This window comes from Haliotis asinina, chromosome 1 (assembly GCF_037392515.1).
Source record: "Haliotis asinina isolate JCU_RB_2024 chromosome 1, JCU_Hal_asi_v2, whole genome shotgun sequence".
Lineage (NCBI taxonomy): Eukaryota > Metazoa > Mollusca > Gastropoda > Lepetellida > Haliotidae > Haliotis > Haliotis asinina.
Genome location: NC_090280.1, coordinates 79,778,961 through 79,800,543, shown reverse-complemented (window position 1 = coordinate 79,800,543; position 21,583 = coordinate 79,778,961). Strand labels below are relative to the sequence as shown.

The following is a 21,583-nucleotide window of genomic DNA, read 5'->3' as shown; positions in this document are numbered from 1 at the left end:
TTTATTATTTCATTTACTTTTATGTATATTCTTTCTTTCTGTCTTTTTTTTTTTTTCTTTTTGATGTGTTTGTTTATTGAATGCTTTCACATGTCATCAATATGAAAGACGAACTATATGATTTCCCTTGTGCCGAATGATGTTTTTCATGGTATCGCTGACTCTCCTAACCCTCGTACACATGGGGCATGCAGTTATGGGGATTGCTGTGGATTTATGGCAGTTTTATAGCCCAATCTTGTTTTGATAAAGTCTGTGATTTAACATGTGCAATTTATATGCAGATTACAGGCAGGCTTCTGGGACCTAGTTTGTAAAGAAGTCCGAAAACGATTTTATTGAGGTCGTTTCTTTGAATGCAAGTGTTTTGCTCTGCTGTTTTAAAACCACACGTTTTAAACATATGAGATTTCACACACTTTTATTGCCCAATTCAAGCTTTATAGAATGATCAAAGCAATCGAGCCCTATCTCGTTGGTTTCTGTGCTAATGTGAATATTCATGCTCTCTAGGACTTAATAGCCTGTGAACGCCATTTTGCATTTAGCATCGTGGTTAGGTAAGGCTTGCTTGGCAGTTCTCCCGTGAGCTGTAAAGTGGACGGATTCGGAGATTATATGACTGTTTTTTTAAGTGTTAATATTTCTCTACAAGGTAGGACTAGCACTTTATGGAAGGATGTTTGATGCGTTGACATGGAATGGCTTGCTTTGTCTTGTCCATGTGGATTTGACTGTCTGTCGTGTTCCAGCATCTCATGGTAAAGTAGCGATTGTTGATGTGTGTTTTGTCACCAGTGTATTGCACCCCATTGGATGATAAAATTGTTTAATTCTTGTAGCTGAACCTCTACATCTAGAAGTTGTGTAAATGTTTGAAAGTATTTGCTCAAAGATTTGTAATTTTATGTTTTTTTGTTGGAAATTACTCCTTAGCTTCATTGCTGATGGATGTGTCAAATGGTGCGGTGCAAAGTACCCATATGTTTTGTTTGGAGTTCTCTCCCTTGAGCATACAGAATGATTCAAAATGGTTGCTCGCCTCCAGTTGTTACAGCTGCATATTTTGCCATGGAAGAACTCTGTTCTTCAGCATTAAAATGTGTTACTTAAACACTGCCGTTTGTTTTATTTGTAAACCTTGTGCAATCTGTTTTAAATATGTCTTCAATCTACATTTCCCTGTTGGTCATGTCCTGGCTTTGTAATGAATATTTGATGTAGTTTTGATCAGTGGGATCCCCAAGCCTAGCCTTGGGTTACAGAATGATTAATGGATTTCACAGCTATGAAAATGCATATGAAATACCAGCATCCTCTGCATTAACCTCCATGTGCAATATTGCATTATGGGTATAGATTACGAATCCTAGGGGTGCTATTCGGCTGATAAGCAACAGATTGGGCCAGCGCTCCAGTGCCCTGGAGATGCATACTATTGCTAGGAAGCAATTTTATTACTATTATCAGAATAATCACATTCCGTTGGGAACCGAATGACTTCCAAAAACACCAGTTTTCAGGAATTGAAGTGATAATGGGCGATAACAAGCTAGCAATGAATTGTTGGGGTCTGTATTTGTGCATACTAATCTAATTGCATCTTCCCTGCAGTGCTTCGAACAGATCACGACTCAGGACTCGATTAATGGCTTCACGTTTTGTTGTGCCCCGATCATCCGACACCGAATAACACTTTGCTTGTCAATAATTGTTCCTCTGTTTCCTGGGATCGGCTTAAGGAGGCTTTGTCAAGAAATGCTGATTTTTGGTAGGGTTGAGGCAATATGTGTGTCCACTTCGGTATTGTATCTGTTTTGATATCATGATATTTTTGGAATGTTTTTATGGTTTTACAACTTCAGAGATGCATTTTATAAAAGGAAAGAGCATTTTTATTATTGCTTTTGTGACATTAAAATTTGATCAGTCTGATTTAGAAATCATGTCACTTTTGCATTGATGATACTTCTAAAAAGGTTTGCTTTACTGAACTCGCCTTCCTAACCTCAACCCCCAACTCACCACTCTAGACAGAAAGTACCACTCAAAATACACCCTAGCGACACTCCCAACACTTAGCACACTCTACTGAGACACCCCTCTCCATGAAGACCACACACAGACCGACCCCACCCCACACTAATCCACACTCACTCCAAGACTCACACCACACTTACAGTTTCAGCATTCTCCATATTAACCCAACACAGATCCCACATAGACCAATGTTGTCTAGAAAACCAATAAATTTGATGCAGACAAGACAGAGCCAGACCCCAGCTTTCATTACTATGACTATGTACAGGTGTTGTTGTCAATCAAAATGATACTGTATAACTAGGATAGCTTTAAACAACTCTCCACATCTCTCATTCAGCAGTACCACTGGTACTTCATGCACATATTAGTACGGTGGGGAAGCCAAGTGGTTAAAATGTTTGTTTGACAGGCCAAAAACCCTTGTTCGAATCCCTACGTGTGAAGCCCATTTCTTGGGGTTTCCTTCCCCCAAACTCGCTCACTCATTTATATATTTGTGAAACAGTGTCTTGCAAAGTGTGTTTATTTGAATCAGCCACTTGCAAAAGCTTTCATTTCAACGATTATATTGCTACAGAATGTCAGGAGAAGTCTGTTTGTTGCCCCATTGGTTATTAATTGCCCTGTTTGACCTGCAGGTCTCTTATACCACACAAAAGAGGCAATTTGCCATCAAATTAGTGGATGTGTATGAATATTCATGTCCTGTGGCTGTGAGTGCGGGGCCTGCACTGTAATTAAGGGGACTAATTTCTCAATCATTTCTGTGATTTGTTTGTTTTCAAGTGGAGTCCACTTGGCCTCAAATTCAAAGGAGATTTTTTATCATAACAAAATGGTAAAGGCATATTCATAAGAACTTAGGGTCATAAATGAAATTTTTCAACAGCAGCAACTATGATTGTATGGTACTCCCCACTATGGTGTGAATATGGTTCTATGCCACTTTTATAAAAGGCGACTATGCTTGTCGTAAGAGGCAACTAACGGGATCGGGTGGTCAGGCTTGCAGACTTGGTTGTCCAATGTCATCGTTTCCCAATTGCACAGATCGATGCTGATGTTGTTGATCACTGGATTGTCTGGTCCAGACTCGATTATTTACAGACCGCTGCCATATGGCTGGAATATTGCTGAGTGCGGCGTGAAACTAACCTCATTCACTCACTCTATGCCACCTTTAGCAAAATTCCTGCAATAACAGGGCAGGGGACAGCTGAAACGGACTTCACTCATCGAACCCAGGTCTTCACTGTGAAGAGTGAACGCTTTAACCACTAGACTTCTCATATGGAAGTCCTTTCTTTTTTTTGGATTCAGTTGCCCCAGTATTGCTTCTCAAGGTGGTGTAAATACATGCTCACTCAATACAATTCAGACATGTGCATTTTTGTTCACCTTCTGGATTAAGTACTTGTGCATCATTCGGTGTAGATGTACGGATTGTGGAAACAGGTTTCAGCAGGAGTGCAGCGTTTCTTCCCGTTTTGTTGGTGTTTTGTTAATTCCTGGTTTCATGGGTCTTGGTGCAGATCTTGGGATAAGGATGCCGAGTATTTGCTCTGTTTATGACTCATTAGGTGCTTTTTATCAGGTGTACAGTATAAAACTGATATGCTGAAGGGTTGGAATGTTGGCGTAAGTAGTTACTGTGAAGGTTATTTGATAGTGTGAGTTGTCTGGGTAGTCCTGTGCTGAAAAGGTCAGTGATTTAGTAACATTTTATTTTTTATGTATTTTTTAGTTTGTTTTTTTGTTGTTTTTTTTTTTTTTGTTTTTGTTTTTTTTTTTAAATATTAAGGGTGATCCAGGGATGATGAGTTTTTTAGGATGTGGTGGAGGGTTGAGGCTATGAGGTCAGCTGGAGTGAATTGTGAATTACTGAAGTAAAACCTTGTATATGTTACCGGCCTTTATGAAGTGGTGGGAGATAGCCTAGTGGTTAAAGCGTTCACTTGTCATGCCAAAGACGACCCAGGTTTGATTCCCCATATGGGCACTATGTGTGAAGCCTATTTCTGGTGTTCCCTGATGTGATATTACTGGAACATGGCTAAAAGTGGCATAAAATTAAGTTCACTCTCTCACTGTTAATGAAGGTAACATGAAGAGAAATTGAACATCGCTGATAAAGGAGAATTGTATAGCAGGATATGCATATCTCAGGTGGTTTATCTGATTGTATTGAAGAACTGTGGCAAAGATGTGTACTGTTACGCAGTCCATACCTCGTTATGGATAGGCTTGATGATATTATTGGCTATGTCATAACACAATGTTCACTCACAGGTTCAAGTTGTTATGCAACACTGGACAACTTCGTGGAGCAGGGTCAAGTCTCACAAAACAGTCTTAGCGCTGTGACTGCATCAGATCTTGTTCATCTTTGGAACTTATAGCTGTCGTAGCCTTATAATCGCTTTGTTTAACACATCACAATAGATGTTTTTAGTCTGATGTTATGAACCACTTTCCACTGTGGATCTTGTGTACAACTGTCCTGAAATTGTCATTTCTTCTTGCAGAACTGTAGTACTGCCCCATCCCCTACAAGTGATCAGCCCTCGCCGACTGTAGACCACACCCGAAGCCCTGCCCCAGAGGACGAAGAGCCACAGACGAATGGCCCTCCCAGGAGTATATCAAGGGACAGATTGAGTGACGTGAGTAAAGAATGCTTCTGACATCTGCTAACTTGCACACACTCACTCTCACTCACTCACTCACTCACTCCAATGAAAGAAGCTAAAAATGAAAACTGCTGTGCTCAAAAACAATATTTGATGCATTCACAGAAGACCAACCAGCTAAAATATACATTGAGTTCACACATGGATATATCCACATCTGTTTCGAGACGAAGCTGGAAAAAATGGAAGAGTTTGAAATTTATTATTACACATGCTTGGTCATCACGGAGCAGACATATGAAGTACATTGTGTGCTAACTTCATGTATATTTCAACTATCTAGTATTTTGGTGTGCAAATAGCGTAGACTGAAGAATATTGTTATGAATCATGAATATTTGTTTTTGCAATGAAGAAAGAGCACACACTTTCATGAAAATGTCCCCCAAATATTCATTACCCCTCTATTTATTGATAAGCACCATTATGATGTGCATCAGTATTCTTGAATGGAACTGGTTTCCCAGAAATGGACGTCAAATTCTATTTTTTTTTTTTAAGACTAATGTGGCATAGCTAGATTTAATGTTTTGAATCAACAAAAAAAATTTCTGAAATTTGTGGGTCTTCTCTGGATGAACTCCTCAAGTTAAAATTAGCGTTTCATTCAGCTATCTTGTCTTTTAAATTCCACAGTTTTTTTTAACATCATCTAGGAATGATCTTGGTGGACTGAACACTGCGTTGATGTCCCCTGTTTGTTGCTGTTTAGCTTTTAAGTCGCTGCAAGGTTCACTCACTAATTCTGTCGCTATTGTTGACCTGATGTGATATAATACACTGCGTCCCATGAGAATTATTATATGGGCGTGCTTATTGATCTGGCTGATAAAGATATTTGAAAACAGATTTAATCAAAAGCTGTTCAGGAAAATAATGAAATGGTGTGAGAATATTTTAACGTAGGCACAGTATGTTCATTGATTGTTGGCAAAACTGAAAAACGATTCTGGCAACATGTGGTGAAAAATAGTCGACTTTGATTTAAGGTGACACACATTGGTCATGGCATTTTAGCTGTTACACTTACAAATTAACAATTTCTTCTGACAATATATTTGCTAGAGTGTGTGTTGCCTTTGTTAACAGCTGGGCAGCATTGAAGTATACTAACACTAACGGTTGCATGGAAGATTGTTTCCAGCAGAATAGTTTGTTTTCTATTTAATGTCCAAGGCCTCAATTTTCAATGCTCACAGCTAAGATAATCCTAAGTATGTATTAATGTATGGCACTTACGACGATCTTAGTGCTAAGAGAGCTTTGAAAATGTGGCTTAGTAATTTTGCTGACGTTTTTGCTAAGAGATAAAAAATAAGTTTTGAATACACTTGTGCATTTTGATAGAAATGATTATTCTTGTGTGTTCTCAATTCTGATGAATTAATCATATTTTTAACTTTGTGAAAACTAGTTGTCAAGAATATAGCTTTTGTCAGCTTAGTTTCTGACGTTTTTGGTTTTTGTAATAGATGATTTCACTGTCATAGGCCAACAGTAAAATGGCATCGAAGAAATTTAACATGTCAAAACAAAATATGAAGGGTAAAATGCAGCATGGAAGTGTATTCTACCATATTTGTGTAAAAGGCTGCTGTGAATAGGGTATTTATAGAAGGGCAAGCTGTTATCCTTAGGGGTTGTCGGGTCACATCTATCAACTCTCCCCAGTCTTTTATCTCCCAGCTTGCTGGCTTTGTTACAATGGATAATGGACCACAATTACTGTCTGCGAAAAGTGTAATCTCCACACAATATGTTATTTTGCGAGAGAGCTGACAATTAATTAGGGCCATGCAGAATTTTATGCCCGTCTGACTTATTGATCGGGGAAAATATCACCAACAAATTATGACCGACAGCAATGTTTATTTCCTCACAGTATGGAGGAAACAGTGTGAAATTGATTGCTGGACATGATATGTTTTGACCAGGGAGAACCAGCTCTCAATGATGGAATTAGAGGCTAGAGACATCTCACAGCATCTATCGGATGCGTCCAACCCTTGCCACGATGTTTCCATTGTACGAGAATGTGTTGAGAGGTATTAATAGCAAGGGGCATTAATGTAATTATTTTGGCTGTAACTGGGCGAAATCGTCCAGAAAGATACTGTTCCGCGCAGGACATTTCTCTGTTGAAAGCATAGAGGTGGGATACTCATCAATTACCCAGAATGCTTCTCTGCAGACATCGATCAATCAATACCTTGCTTTCAGACTGAAAACATGGCACGCTCACCCAGCCGCCCAGCAAATGAGAGCTCCGTTTGTTTCGTCATGTTCGAGTCAGTTTGGGCCCCAGCATGGCCGCACGACTTCAATTCTGTGCATGTGTGCCCTCCATATCAACACTCACAGTTCGAATAACGAACAAGGGGGGTTGAAGGGTGAAGCACTCCTGTCGAAATTCAATTATTGACCCGATTCCGATCTTGGCATGCTCATTGATAGGCAGCAAGCGAAAAACCACGTCCAAGACAGCTTTCCACTTAGTCTTCAGTGGTTTGTCTTGAAGAGAACGCAGTGCTTAAGAGGTAGTTAAACAACCTTTCAAAATTAAGACAGCAATTACACTACCCAGTTCATTGATTCAGGCGGCATACCCACTCCCACTCGGAAGAGCTTTCAAGCAGTTACGATTCAAGAACTTTGTAACAGTCCTTCTATTCTACACTCGTTCAACACTGCAGCCTTGAGAATAAAAGCAATGGTATTTATATTCTATCCTTCTCATTTCAGGCCAGTACTCATTCCAGCTCGGGGCAAGGATACATTGTAAGTACTACAACCCCTCTACCCAGATACCCTCTGTTTGGACTTGTCTTCTTTAAGTACGTCAATTCCGTCTACTTGCGACGTGTTTGCAGACTCCCTGCACTCCAACAAGGAGCTCTGTTCAGCTCGCATCTGATTTAAGTAGGCTCCTGTCTTGTTTTTTTGCAACATCTTACATTTCTTGAGCCATCAAGCCAGCGAAGACAATTGGATAATATTAACAGCAAACTGTGCTCAGTGACGGCAAGTGGCGTTCTTTTCAATATAGAAATGAAGGGAATATTTCACAAATCTCAGCTACAGGTTCTGGGATTAGAGAGTAAAAGTGGTTTCTATTGACGAAGGGGCAGTTTCTTGTAATTCCTCAACAGGAAAGCTGTCTTTTTTGTCCGTAGTGGTATTTTTATTTTATTGAATTAAAGCAGCTGTTTTTCAGTCATCTCAGCGAAATTTGACATATTTGTGGTGAATTTGAGAAAGAAATTGATTGCGTTAGTGAAATCGACATGAGTTGTGCGTCATCCTGTCTATCAATGTCACATGAAATGCCCTGAAAACAATCTATTTCAGCAATTCTCCTCTTTCGGAATATATTCCATACCAAATCTTCAGGACGATTGGTTCGGAAAAAAACAGTATATGATGGGTATTTTTTGATGACTTGTTCAAGTTTGATGTAGACTTTGTAGATGAATAAGAAAATAACCAACAAAGCAGCTGAGATAGCAAGCTGAAATCTGACACTCAAGTTCTTTTGAATTGTTAATATGCTCTGAGCTTGACAGATATTATTATTCAAGAAACAAACTGATATCCCTTCTTTTCGTTTTGTTTTGTAGATGTGTTTTTGCCTCTCTCTGCTTGTCATATAGCTGTCTCAATGTATGTTGTTCAGTTAGAGGTCTTGGGTGATATTTGCCGAGGATATACAGTATGACAGTAGCTTGTCAAAACTTTATGAGAGATCTTTTTCTGAAGTGGATTTTTTTTTTGGTCAAGTTTAAAGTTTGCTTTATTCAGGAAGGACAAGTTTGTTTTAAAGCTTTTTGCAGTGTGAATAGAAAGTTTTGTACTTTCTACAGACAGGAACGCGGATGTAGTTTTGGGTATCGAGTACAGTTGGTTGTCAGTGTTGATAAAATGTGTTTCGATACTGAATTACAAGTGAACGGAAATGAACACCATTTCATTATTCTCACTATTCTCACCGTTCCTTCTCTCTTCCTGGTAAAGCGAGTTAGTATGTTTTTTGCGGTTTTCAGTAATGTCTCTCAAAAATCATGCCAAAGGAATCCAGTATGGGCTTCACAGATTGTACGCATGTGGGGAATCAAACCCGGGTCTTCGGCGTGACGAGTGAATGCTTTAACCACTATGCTAACCCACTACCACTTTTTCCTGTTGAAACTGAGACTTTTTAGTGATGTGAACCGACACATGACTAAAATACCCTGAAACAACTGAAAACATTTTTGGGACAAACATAAATACATACTGGTACATATGAAAAGGGTTTCCTCCATCCTCGATATCCAAGAGAGGTAATAAATTCATCGGGCCATGCCATAGATTTATCGGAATGTATACCCTGGAGATATTGAGGATGGATATCAGGACAATGGGAATTAAAAATATTTTAATGGTATTGGCACCTTTTATCGATTTTCAGACCAGCAAATGTTTTACCATCCCAGAAATAGGTATTTTATAGTGTTAAGAGAACTTCCTTATATGGTACCTAGTGTTCATGCTGTAGATAAATGAATGTCATCTATTACTTTTTTTCAGTTAATCAAAACCACTTGTCACTGACCCTTATCAAATCCCATTGGTCCATTTCTCAGCACTAAAATTCCCCTGATCTATAACTGTGATACATAGCCCATCCATTCCACAAGTAATGGGACTGTTGACGTGTTGACATTAATGTAAAGCTGAGGTTCGCAATATTGAAGGTAGATGCCAGTTAAATCAATCAGCCTTTGAATTAATGGTGCAACTCCAAGGTAGTTTCGTGGTAAGAGTGTTTGCTCATCAACCCAGTGTTCCTTGTTTGATTCCCAACATGCACAAATCCAATGAAACTCATTACTGGTGACTCCTGCAGTGATATTGATAAAATATTGCCTCCATTTTCTACTGGAAACTCTCAATCTGCCCCAGAATCAAAGACTAAATGATGCATTTTTGTATAGTGAAAGATTACAGAATACAGTCTTGTGTCCAATTCAGATGTGAAATATGAATACATGTGAACTGCAGAATTTTCACTCTGTCATGTTGACTTTCCAAAACTTGCTGTCATCCTATGGGGAATCTGGGTTCCAAATGGTACCCAGCAACTGACGTAAGGCTCCATGACTTGGGAATAGGCACCATAACTTGGTAGGTGGCTCCAGAACTTTGAATTGGCTCCAGGACTTGGAAATAAGCTCTGGGATTTGGGAATTGGCTCCAGAACTTGGTAATAGGTAGTAGGTTGGGGAACTAGGTAGTTGTATCCAAGACTCTATCACTCAGTAGTGGCTCATCACACTCTAATGACTTAACCTTCAGAAAAATAATGATATTGAATTAACAAAAGCTTAGGTATATTTCAGCTGAAAGTAGTCTTGCCAAATTTGAATTATGAAGTCTTGAAATCTGTTTGTTTACTTGGAGAGTGTCAACTTGGACGAATTTGGATGAATATCATATATGTTGATTTATTACATGCTTCCTTTGTTAGGACACTTCCTATTGTGGACATCACCACATCTGGACCCATTTGAAGAAGCCATCAAGGTTAACTAAGGGGCCATGTGGTCTTAATCTCCTGATGGGATAGTGTGCTCATATCAAGTCAAAATGGCAGTTTGGCCTGCCGGTTCTGTTGCACATTGCAAAGTCATAGTTAGCTCTCTTAGACTTTGTTTTTCTAACAGACTCATCTGTGATTCCATGATCTATGATTCCATTGTTGAGGTATTTGGGGAGAGTTGTCAAAACTGATGCAAGGTCGTACGGAGCAAGGTCAAGAAAGAAGTCTTTCTCCACAGACAGCGAAGGCATCGATTGTCAGGACCAGCACTGTCCTAGTCATAATACCTTATCTCGCACCAACTATACCACCGACATGTCTGTTTGAAGACATCCAGCCAGCGACAAGACAAACTCAAACAGTCGTTTCCAAACACCAATCACATCGCAGGAAATTGCACCACTCTGGAAAACTTGTCCGTTTCCGTGCACCAGGAGCAGACGTAATTGCTTTTTTTGCCGGCTGGAAGTAATATGGCGGTTGTACAGGGAGTTGCCATGACAAAGGCAGGAAGCGCAGGAGAATGGCTCTGTGATTGGTTGTTGTGGGTGCCAGGCATGACCAAACGATCATTACAAACCCGCAAAAGGAGACCATGTTTGCAAGGTCTGGTTAGGTGATGATAATTGAAGGGAACACGATCCTAACTAATGTCATTGGTATTTGGTGGGATAATTGATGAATTGACGTGTACTATATCAAGATCAAGTGCTGTGGGTGTGAATTGGAAAATATGACTTAAATGAAGTACTCCAGTTTTGAAAGCAATGATGGTAGTTGCAATTAATGGTAGGTCTTAATCTACCAAATGGTGTCAAGTTGTTATATTTGATTCGTACACTCTGAAAAACAATTTTCAGCATCTCAGCATGTACATGAGGAGCTTGTTATTTGATAATATTTTCAAACAGTAAGCCAGTAAAGGTTTTTATTGTTGATTTTAAGTCTTCTCAATTTTTGAAAAAATAAACTCATATTTAATGTTTTTGGTTTCAAGCATCTTTATGAAACTTCCAGCTGCAAGGATCTTGATATTTTGAAAAGAAAGACACTGATATTTTCGATACACTTGTATGTCATTACTACCTGAGTTTTTAATCAGTAAGATTCTTTGTTTTTACTTTAAAACAGCAGTGGCCTTCTGACAACATTGTTTGGATTTTTGTAACAAGAAACCCATACAACTCACTTCAGTGGTTTCATGACCAGCTTTTCACAAGTATCCGACTTTATGTCCCACCTAAAAAACTGTTTAATCTTCATAAAAAATAACATAATGCCCCCAAAACATTTTGATCAAATACTTTTCCATCTTTCAACCAAGAGATCTAATGTGCGCCTAAAATTTCACTTTCAAAGTAAAAATTTATTTAAAGTATTGGTTTGAGAAATGATTTGGTCCGACAAAACATGCTTTTACGACTTTTTTTATCAAATCAGCAATACTATTATCAATGTAAGATTCTTTACAAGCTGTCATGTTCCGATCGAAGTTTTTAACCCGGGAAAGTAATCATTTGAGATCAGAGAAAGAACCATATTGGATATCAGATTAAAATTGATAGTTTGTCAGTAAAGCATACCAGTTAATGGAAGTGAGAGCAGCGGAATGATCGTGGCTACTGTTTTCAAATGCCTCTTCTTTGATATGAGTCTGACAAATGACATTGGAGCCACGACGATGTTGTCAATCTCGCTTATGTGCCGCAGTTTGATTCCGCAATCATTTTATGTCAAGAAGTTTGCTTGGTTTCTTCCTTGATTTTTAAGAGATGAATCATGTCAGTTAAATTGATGGGCTTTAAGATGTATTTTCTTTTAATACTTTGACCTTTGATTTGGCGTCCAATTATTTGGTTTTCTGTCTTATATTGAAATAGGATTTTTTACATTAAATCTTCTAGTGATACTATATTTTTGGCTTATGAGAAATATGGCGAAAAAAAAATAGTTCTTTGTGTAAACTAATGCAACTTTTGAATATTGTAGAAAAGATTCAGTAAGTTTTTACTAGCTTTTTAAATAGTGTGTAACATAAAATTAAAATCATTAATAAGTTTATGATAGGAACAATGTGTTTTTAGAAGTAAAAATACAAACAATGAAGACTAAGTATTCTTTAATGGAAAAGAAGTTACAAATAAAGGCTTTGCTTATAGTACAAAATATTCTGTGAAAGAGAATTGTGTTATTAAGAATTCCAAAGCTGAACTGCCAAGTGAGTGCTTAATTGTTATGAATCCATATATGCTAATGAAATAACCTGGCTTATATTGAAATAATGAAAACAAGACCGAGGGAGTACACTTAACACATCAATATTGCAATCTCGCTCCTTTATTCACTAAACAGTATTGACTTCATTGTCAGAAATTAATGGTTATTTGTGTGTAAATGGGTCTGATAGATACAGATCAATCATACCAAGATAGAAGAGTATCACACCACCGACCTCCTATCAGACTGCATCCGATGTTGGCAAACAATTAGGATGAAAATGGTTGACATAAATGAAGAGCTCCCATGTTATCCGACAACTGGAGAGGCCGTGCGTAGCTCCGTGTTACGCCAATTGCGGGCCGATAGAAGCTGATCAATATTTTAGCAGGTCAGCTTTACCCATCATGCTTTGCCCTGTTTACTGTGCTCCGTGAATATTAATGAGCTTTGTCTCATACTCTTTCAGCCTGAATGTGAAAGTGAGAGTGAAGATGACCAGGTAGGTGCTGAGTTTTTGTCCGTCGTAGATAGAAATTGTTTTGTTGTGTATTGCGCATCCATTTCTGAAATTGACATGGGGATGAACAGAAAATTGCATTCAAAGTGTGTACAGTATCGGCCATGTCTACTCGAGTGTGAAAGGGCTAGCGTGTGAATCACCCTTCCTCGTCTCTATGGCAAGGTTCAAGCTGACCCTGCTTGGCTTGAGTGTCCACTAAATGACCAGTGTGTTGTATGGCTGACCACAGAGGACAGGCCGTCTGCTCCCTCAGTCCTTGCATTGTTGGGCTTTGTAGTAATGGAGCCTCAGTGAAGTGGGACAGATAGTCTTTTTTGGTGATTTTCTTTTCATCCTGCTCTAAAGCTTTTGTCGTGTAGTCTAGAATGTGTCATGATCGGTGTGAAATAATCATTATTGTTCACAGCCTTTCTGCATTTTTTATGTGCCTTACCCTATATTCAACCTAGCCTAATTTACTTATACAGATAAGACATTAGTGATGATAAAATCTCTGATCTTTTGATACAGTATAATTTAACAAAAAGATGCATGAATGATAAAACGTTTTTACATCACACATGTACAGTTAAGAAATAATTTTATGAAAATAAACTGTCTGATGTCAAACAAACAATGCTGTTCTCCATGCTAAGCTGTCCATATGAGCATGTCAAGTGCTATTATAACTCATCACCTCCCTCGAACATACGCTTTCTCATCTGTACATAACTGGGCTTTCTCAGCTATTCTCAGTTCAATCTTGCTATGGGCGGTTGACTGTAATAGCCCAATCCAATAATTTGTCTTTGATCGTTCATGCAATGAAACATATTCTCGTCTTTTGCTCTTAATGGCTGGTACATTGCAGGTAAGTAGAATAATATTGGACAGAGCAACCGTTCACCTGTCGTGTTATTGGTGTGTCGATAATAATTGCCAATGAGATGCGTATGTGTGCTTGCTCTCATGGTTATGTTGACTTAAACCAAGGTCGTGTTTCTTCAGCAGTTAACATAGCATTGGCTATTATTATGGTGAGCCATGGTTATTAATAAGGTTAAACATGTATTTCTATGATTTATGTGTATGCCTATTCTAGTAGGGAGTTATGAAGAAATGGCTTGTTTGTGACTTCCATGTTATAATAATGGCTGCATGTTTTTCCTGCAGGGTAATATTTTTCTCCATGTGTCAGCTGACAATAGAAAGAAGTCATGTTTATGAAATTCCAGTGGATGTAAATTAGTCTTGAATCCTGGGAAAAAAGGGTTTGATAAACAGGTACTAGTTGTAGTTGTTGTTTGGCAGATTCTTGACAGTTAGGGGAAGGGAATAAAATGCAAGACAAACTGACTGTGGTTTGAATTGGGGAAATAAAAGGCAATATGTTGCCAAGATGGTTGTAATGAGTAAATAGAATGTAGTATTATGTGAAGGATGTTTTGATGTGGGGAAATGATGTCAAGATGGTTTGAGGTGGAGAAATAGGAGGGAATATGATGTCAAGATGATTTGATGTGGGAAACAGTAGGGAATATGATGTCAAGATGATGTCAAGATGGTTTGAGGTGGGGAAATAGGAGAGAATAATGATGTCAAGATGGTTTGAGGTGGGGAAATAGGAGGGAATATTGATGTCAAGATGATGTCAAGATGGTTTGAGGTGGGGAAATAGGAAGGAATAATGATGTCAAGATGGTTTGAGGTGGGGAAATAGGAGGGAATAATGATGTCAAGATGGTATGAGGTGGGGAAATAGGAGGGAATAATGATGTCAAGATGATTTGATGTGGGGAAACAGTAGGGAATATGATGTCAAGATGATGTCAAGATGGTTTGAGGTGGGGAAATAGGAGGGAATAATGATGTCAAGATGGTTTGAGGTGGGGAAATAGGAGGGAATAATGATGTCAAGATGGTTTGAGGTGGGGAAATTGGAGGGAATAATGATGTCAAGATGGTTTGAGGTGGGGAAATAGGAAGGAATATGATGTCAAGATGATATGAGGTGGGGAAATAGGAGGGAATAATGATGTCAAGATGGTTTGAGGTGGGGAAATAGGAGGGAATAATGATGTCAAGATGGTATGAGGTGGAGAAATAGGAGGGAATAATGATGTCAAGATGATTTGATGTGGGGAAACAGTAGGGAATATGATGTCAAGATGATGTCAAGATGGTTTGAGGTGGGGAAATAGGAGGGAATAATGATGTCAAGATGGTTTGAGGTGGGGAAATAGGAGGGAATAATGATGTCAAGATGGTTTGAGGTGGGGAAATAGGGGGGAATATGATGTCATGATGGTTTTAGGTGGGATAAAATGGAAGGCATTATCTTATGATGGATTTTTTTAGGTGGGGAAATGAAAGATTGTATGACGTGGAGAAAAAGGAAGAGGGTATGACATGAAGGTTGTTTTGAAATGTGTAAATAAAAGATGGTATGACATGAAGGATGTTTTGAGATAGGGAAATGGATGATTGGTGAATAATGCTAGTTTGGAGGAGACAGTCTAAAATTAAAACAAGATGGCAGAAGAAAAGGGAATGGGAAAAGTTTTGAAAAAGTTTTTAAAGAGAAAGATTTTAGAAAAAGAGATGTTCTAAGATTTGCACAAGTGTACAGAATGGTACTGTGGTCAAATTACCTTCAGACTTTATCATTCCTATCTACCATTTCTGATTAAAACGAAAATAATTGGAAGATAATTATTTTCCATATGTTTCCTTCTCAGCATGTACTTATATAGCAGATAAATTTGAATATCTTATTTCTCAGTAATCTTATATTTCATTGTCTTCCAACAAAATGAGAAAAGTACTCATATATTTTAAATTCATCAGAATGATTCCTGTCTTATGGCAGAGAGTTCCCAGCAACTCGTTCTTCTGTAGTAATGGATCCGTTGCCATTAGATACTTGTTCCATTTTGATTCAAGGAAGAAAACAATTTTTTGGGCCGTTGATCTTTGAAATTTAAGAATGGATTGGTTTATGGTTTCTAAGATGGGCACTGACACTTCTTTAAGGGCAGATTATATAGAAAATTAATCTTTCAATGAATCTCTGTATTTGGTTTGGAGTTAAGCATGTTTTCTGAGTGGCAATGTGTTTGCCACTATAAATTATTCATTACTGGCTTTCACTGGTGTGCATATTTGTTTCCAATGTGAAAAATTGCCAGCTACAATGCTTTACGTTTAATATTTATATAAAATGGAGGATATAAGAAAGATTTCTGTATTGGTTTTACATGGAATTCAAGTCTGAAATCCCTAAATTCTCTTAATCCCCATTGTCACAAGTATGGAAACATGTCAAGAATGATTATGACGTTTCAGGCCTATTATATGTCAATAGCACATTAAGTACATAACAGATCCAGCTGATTAGTCCAGAGTGACTGGTTGCAAGTGCTATTACATATGTTTAGTTCATGTAAGTATCACTTAAACCATGACCAGGGGGTTAATATGAGTGTTATTCCACTTTAGCAAGGGTCAGGCAAATGTTACACATTTCATGAAAGGTGTTTATGTAAGTGAAATGTATTTGATCCATCTTGCGTCAGATATCTGCCGGTTGTTATCGATGTTTCTCCATGTTGTAATGTGTAATACAGGTTACAGTCATGCTGGCTCGTGGGAGTTTCAATCTGATATGGGGTTTATGTCGTCCATTTCAGCTAAGAGAATTGCATAACTGTCATGTACATGTTGAATCAGGGGTTTATGCTGTCAGTTTGGTGCTTATTGCCGTCAATCAGTCGTCAGTATCACAGGTTCCCAGCCCTGGCTTCGCAAATTGCAGGATTTGGACTAATATTGACGTATGAATATGAAATTACCAGTTGTCTGGCCATGGTGTCGATTTCTGGAACATCGCTGACCTGGATATTGTTTCTGCCAACAGAATGTGAGTTTCCATTTTCAAATATACATACCGGTTTGATTATTTATATCCTGAAGATTGAACTGGGTGTGTGCATGAAAAAAAATATTGAACAACTGGCTAGATTTTTGAAAACATGACATGTTATTTGAAAGCAAGATTGAAAAGTTGAGGAAGTATTTTATTGTTAGAATGGAAGTGACATTTTTTAACATCTCCGTATTTGTATTGTTTATCAGAAAAGAGTGAAGTACATGTACAGGTTTGCAATAGAGTGGAAAAAGTTTCAATAATCTTAGAGAATTGAACTTGTGAATATGACTGGACATTAACAGTTTATTGTGCGAGCACTATTGCTTCCTGATGCTTTGCTTTGCTGAAAGTTGTGCTGCAATCAGTTAGCATACATCTTGTAGCACATCCACTTGTCTCAGTTGTTGAGGCTAAGAGTGTTCTTCCTCTCCTCAGGGAGTCCAGCAAACACGACAGAATGAAAGGAACGAAGTTGTTGGAACCACTTTAGTGTTTTAAGGAAGAAGGAAATGAGCGCTTTAGTTCTTATGTTGTGTATGAAGGCACATGGTTCTGGAAGAATTTGCCAGTTCGCAGTGAATGTCAAAATCGTGACTATTTTATATTTACGTTATGCAAATTTGGAGAGGAAAAAGTTTGCATTTTTGTATCTCTGATTAGATTTGATTTGATGGGGTGATGATGATAGTTTCGTTTGTTTTGTATAAAAATGTGGATTATGATTGTTTTCATTAAATTTCATGAAGGATAACATTTTTTTTGTGATTATTTTTATCTATCCCTTTAAGAGAGCATCAGGTGGCCCTATTGTTCAGGCATCACAGTTAGAATGTGGGTTTGATTCTCCGCATGGTACTCAAGTGGTTCCATTTTGTGATAAAATGTTATAAAATCATATACGTATACTGCAATGGTATAATGAGATGGTTGGTTCCTTGGGTTATTGTTAAAATTATTCTGTAAATGATCTAGTTTTTTATTAATGATGATGATAGCATCGAGAAAGGGGAAACTGATGACACCCATAAAATGTTGACTGAAGATGGTAATGAGACTAAATGGCCTCTGAAAGAAGATACGTTCAATTTTTATGTCATGGAATTGATGAAAACAGGTTATCGGGCTAACAGATAGTATTATTGTATTCCCCGTGATGGATCTGTGAAATATGCTTAGACAATCAAGGTATCTGATTACACATTAATAACGACAGCTTTTGTCAATTTCAAACACATACCAGATCAGATTTCGGTTCAGCAGATGGAACAGTTTAACACCAAATCTGCCTAATCTTCCAGATGGCTTTAAATCTCATAAAGCTTTGGTTCTGTATTATGGGGTGCGATTTTATTCTTCCAGCAGGTTTATTATCACATTGTGGCCTAACACCTTCCCTAATGGCATTTACACCTGTTAAAGAGAATTTACCTGTGAGTAGATTTGCCTGTCAGTGCAGCTGTAGAGTTCGGAGATTATAGCTAGGTCAAAGACAGGTATATATATCACCTCTGATGTTTACAACCATTTGAAATAAGCAACTTAAATGCTCATATAAGAGTCAGTGTTTATCGCTATATTGATATGTGAGTAATTTTTCTATGTTTATACTTTTTCGAATTTACCAATAATGGTTCAAAGTTGAGAAATCACTGACATGTTTACATTTATTCACTTTTGTATTTTTTATTTTTTTTTGTTAATTAAAAGCCCTCTAGGTAAGATTGACAGTAAGTAGGCTGAAAAATTAATTTTAGACTGATTTGATCAGTCTAATTTTCATTATTGAATTACTGGTGTACATAGTTTATTTGTCTCTACCTATGCTAAATGAGTAGTCCTATTGTCACCTTAATAAGATATGCTACCCAAGAAAAGTTAAGAAAAAATTGATAAGTTCATATTTCTGTCATCAATCGATAATCAGTACTTTGATTCTGACATTTTCTGGCAGTGAAACCCTAGCTCGTATGAAAGTCTCACTCCTTGTTATTGACAGGTGTGTTTGTTATTGCTATTGATGCCTGTATGTTTTATTTATTCTTTTTCTTTGCATAGATTTTGTCTTTTCCCTTGAAATAGTGATTGTGAGATATGTGCTATGATCAACTTTCCTTGAAAATGGGCTGATCTTTTCAACCATTTTTATGTATTTAAATTTCTTTAACAGATAATTATTCTGTGATGAGATATGACATGAATGATCACAAGGTGTTCATTTCACGCTGTGTGACTTGTTAAACAAGTTCATCCAACTTTGCTTACTTTTTTGACCTTCGGTGGTTTTTGTAAGAGATGATTACATTTGTAACAAGCAACCAAGATTACATTACTGAAAATCAAACAGGAATTTAGGCTTCGGTAATCTCGGTTCTGCTTTTTACAGAGGTTAAGAATAAAAGCAATTTAGCTCCTGTGAATTTGTTATTAAAGTGCAGGTCACAGTCTTTGTTTCACAGTGCCTTGTAATCTGGATATGAATTAGCCTCAAGAAATATTACTGAAGACAAACTCCTAACCTTGAAGAGATTTTAATCTCGTTTAAAGGTCTCAGATTGTTTTCGTTCTTTTATAAATAACTTAATTTGATTTGGTAGGAGCTTATTTTACGAACAGCTAATGTTAAATTCTATCTTTTCATCCAAATGCACTCGCCGCACTTCAACATGGATGCTCATTTGATTTTTTTACACAGGGCTTGAGTTTTTATGCTTGACAGATATAAATCAAGAATTTTGACTTGAACTTTAGAAGCTGTTGCATTCCGCTCCTGAAACTGAAGAAATCGTGGATGTTTTTGGTTAATGTGGTATTTATTCCTGAAAGTGAGCCTTCAGCCGCCAGTAATATATGTGTCTCTTTGAAGAGTCTGAGATAAGAAAGCTTGTTAACACTACCGAACAAGATAATCAAGCCTTTATGTTAGGTAATTACGCGCAATTGGATTTCGAAGCTTTAGCACTAACGCGATAATTAGGTGTTAAACTTGCCAACCAGCCACGACTGATAAACACATTATTTATAGATCCACATATTAACACGTTGTGTTTGATTTGATAGTTCCCTGTTACTCTTCAAAGGCTGCAGATACAGCGATCGCCATCAAGTCGCTTCAGATGATGTTAATGTGTGTGAGAGACTACAGTTTTAATGCAGAGATCACAGGCGAGGAGACCCGATTTGATTGGCTGATTGACACTCGTGAGGCCCGTCTTGTCCACAGTAGCCTCTTTATGATGAATTTGCCATGAAACCTGTTTTAGCTGCCATACACGGTGTGGTGCTCGCTGGTGTACTGGGAGTTGTAAAAATTTTACCTTGTCCATGGCCGTGAGATGGAATGGTGTTTGAGGGTATCTGTCTGTGTTGGTATGAATGTACCCAAGGGCTTAGGAACAATTTATGACACTGATCGTAGCCTGCTGAGAGTCTCCCTGATATTCATGGGCCTATTGGCCCCTGGGGAGTCATCGCTGATGCTGATTGGGGTCACGGTTACAACAGTACCCTGTGCCAAGACTCCCGAGCAGTTTGCATGAAAATTGCATTATTCGCAGTGAAATCGAGATCCAATTTGCGTACACTGCACACCGGGGCGACAATCAACGCGAGGAACTCTCATCAACAAGAAAAATAGAATTTCCAATAAATTTCATTTGCCTCCACATAGAATTTCCCCGAGGTCTATAATTTGAGCAGCAAATACACTTGTTATTTCACAGCCCAAGTGGATTCAGCATTATCCCAAAGGACAAACCCCATCGGCACCATCTAATTGTCATCCTGCACAGCCGTCGTCATGTTGGGTGACAGTGCAAGCACAGCGATATCTCACCAGGATAAATACTGGTCTCTTTGCTTGCAATGTTTCCAATAATTTGAACAACATAGACCAAAAAATTGTCAAACTAGTTAGGTGCTGGTATGTCAAGAGATCTTTGGCTCCAATTTGATGCATATGGAACACAACTGGTTTGCTAAGACAATGCTGAAGATAATTTTTAATGATATTACTTGTTTGCAATTCATCATTGGAAGTCTATGTGATGTGAACATTAGATTTGTAGGGATAGGTTTTGTTAAAGTATAAGGTGTCAACACTGTGGAATAATCAGTCTCGATTATTGGTTGAAACAGATTCCATTGGGCATGAAAGGCGAAATTATGGTAAAAAGGATTCTATCATCTTGATGTGACCTCTTTAAAAGCTGGCCTCGTTTGTCAAATTTTTTAGTCCATGTGGATTTGGTGCACCTATTTTCTTGTTGACAATTTAATTTATCTGATGAAGAGGATCAGCTTTGTATTTGAAGCCATATTGAATTTCAAGCCAGGTGTTTTTTGTTGCACCATAAATTACTCTGCATATTTTTCACATTTTTGTTGGAAATAACGCTCATTGCTATTCTTGGCAAGATTCAATGGTTGGTGAAAAATTCAGAAATATTATTTAATATTCTACTGTATTGTTGTTGAGGCTTTTATGTAAACTAACAGGGCATGGCAGCGTGTGTAGTGATATGTGGTGTGATGAACATTTGTGTTGTGAATATCAATATACACCAGTAACACCATCAGTTTGCATATATGCTAATGTAGAGACTGAGGCGAATATGAATGTCAGCGTA

General features: G+C 37.9%; 1 protein-coding gene across 2 annotated transcripts in view; it reads left to right on the top strand.

The window, feature by feature from the left end:
• LOC137271872 (autism susceptibility gene 2 protein-like) overlaps positions 1 to 21,583 on the top strand; it is a 230,787-nt gene that overhangs the window by 144,220 nt on the left and 64,984 nt on the right. Inside the window, exons 3-5 of one of the 2 annotated variants that reach the window (XM_067804291.1) lie at positions 4,569 to 4,706; positions 7,476 to 7,511; positions 12,998 to 13,030. In XM_067804291.1, coding sequence (XP_067660392.1) covers positions 4,569 to 4,706; positions 7,476 to 7,511; positions 12,998 to 13,030 — 207 coding nt within the window. The remainder of the gene's footprint in view (positions 1 to 4,568; positions 4,707 to 7,475; positions 7,512 to 12,997; positions 13,031 to 21,583) is intronic. The other variant, XM_067804355.1, reaches the window with a different exon arrangement.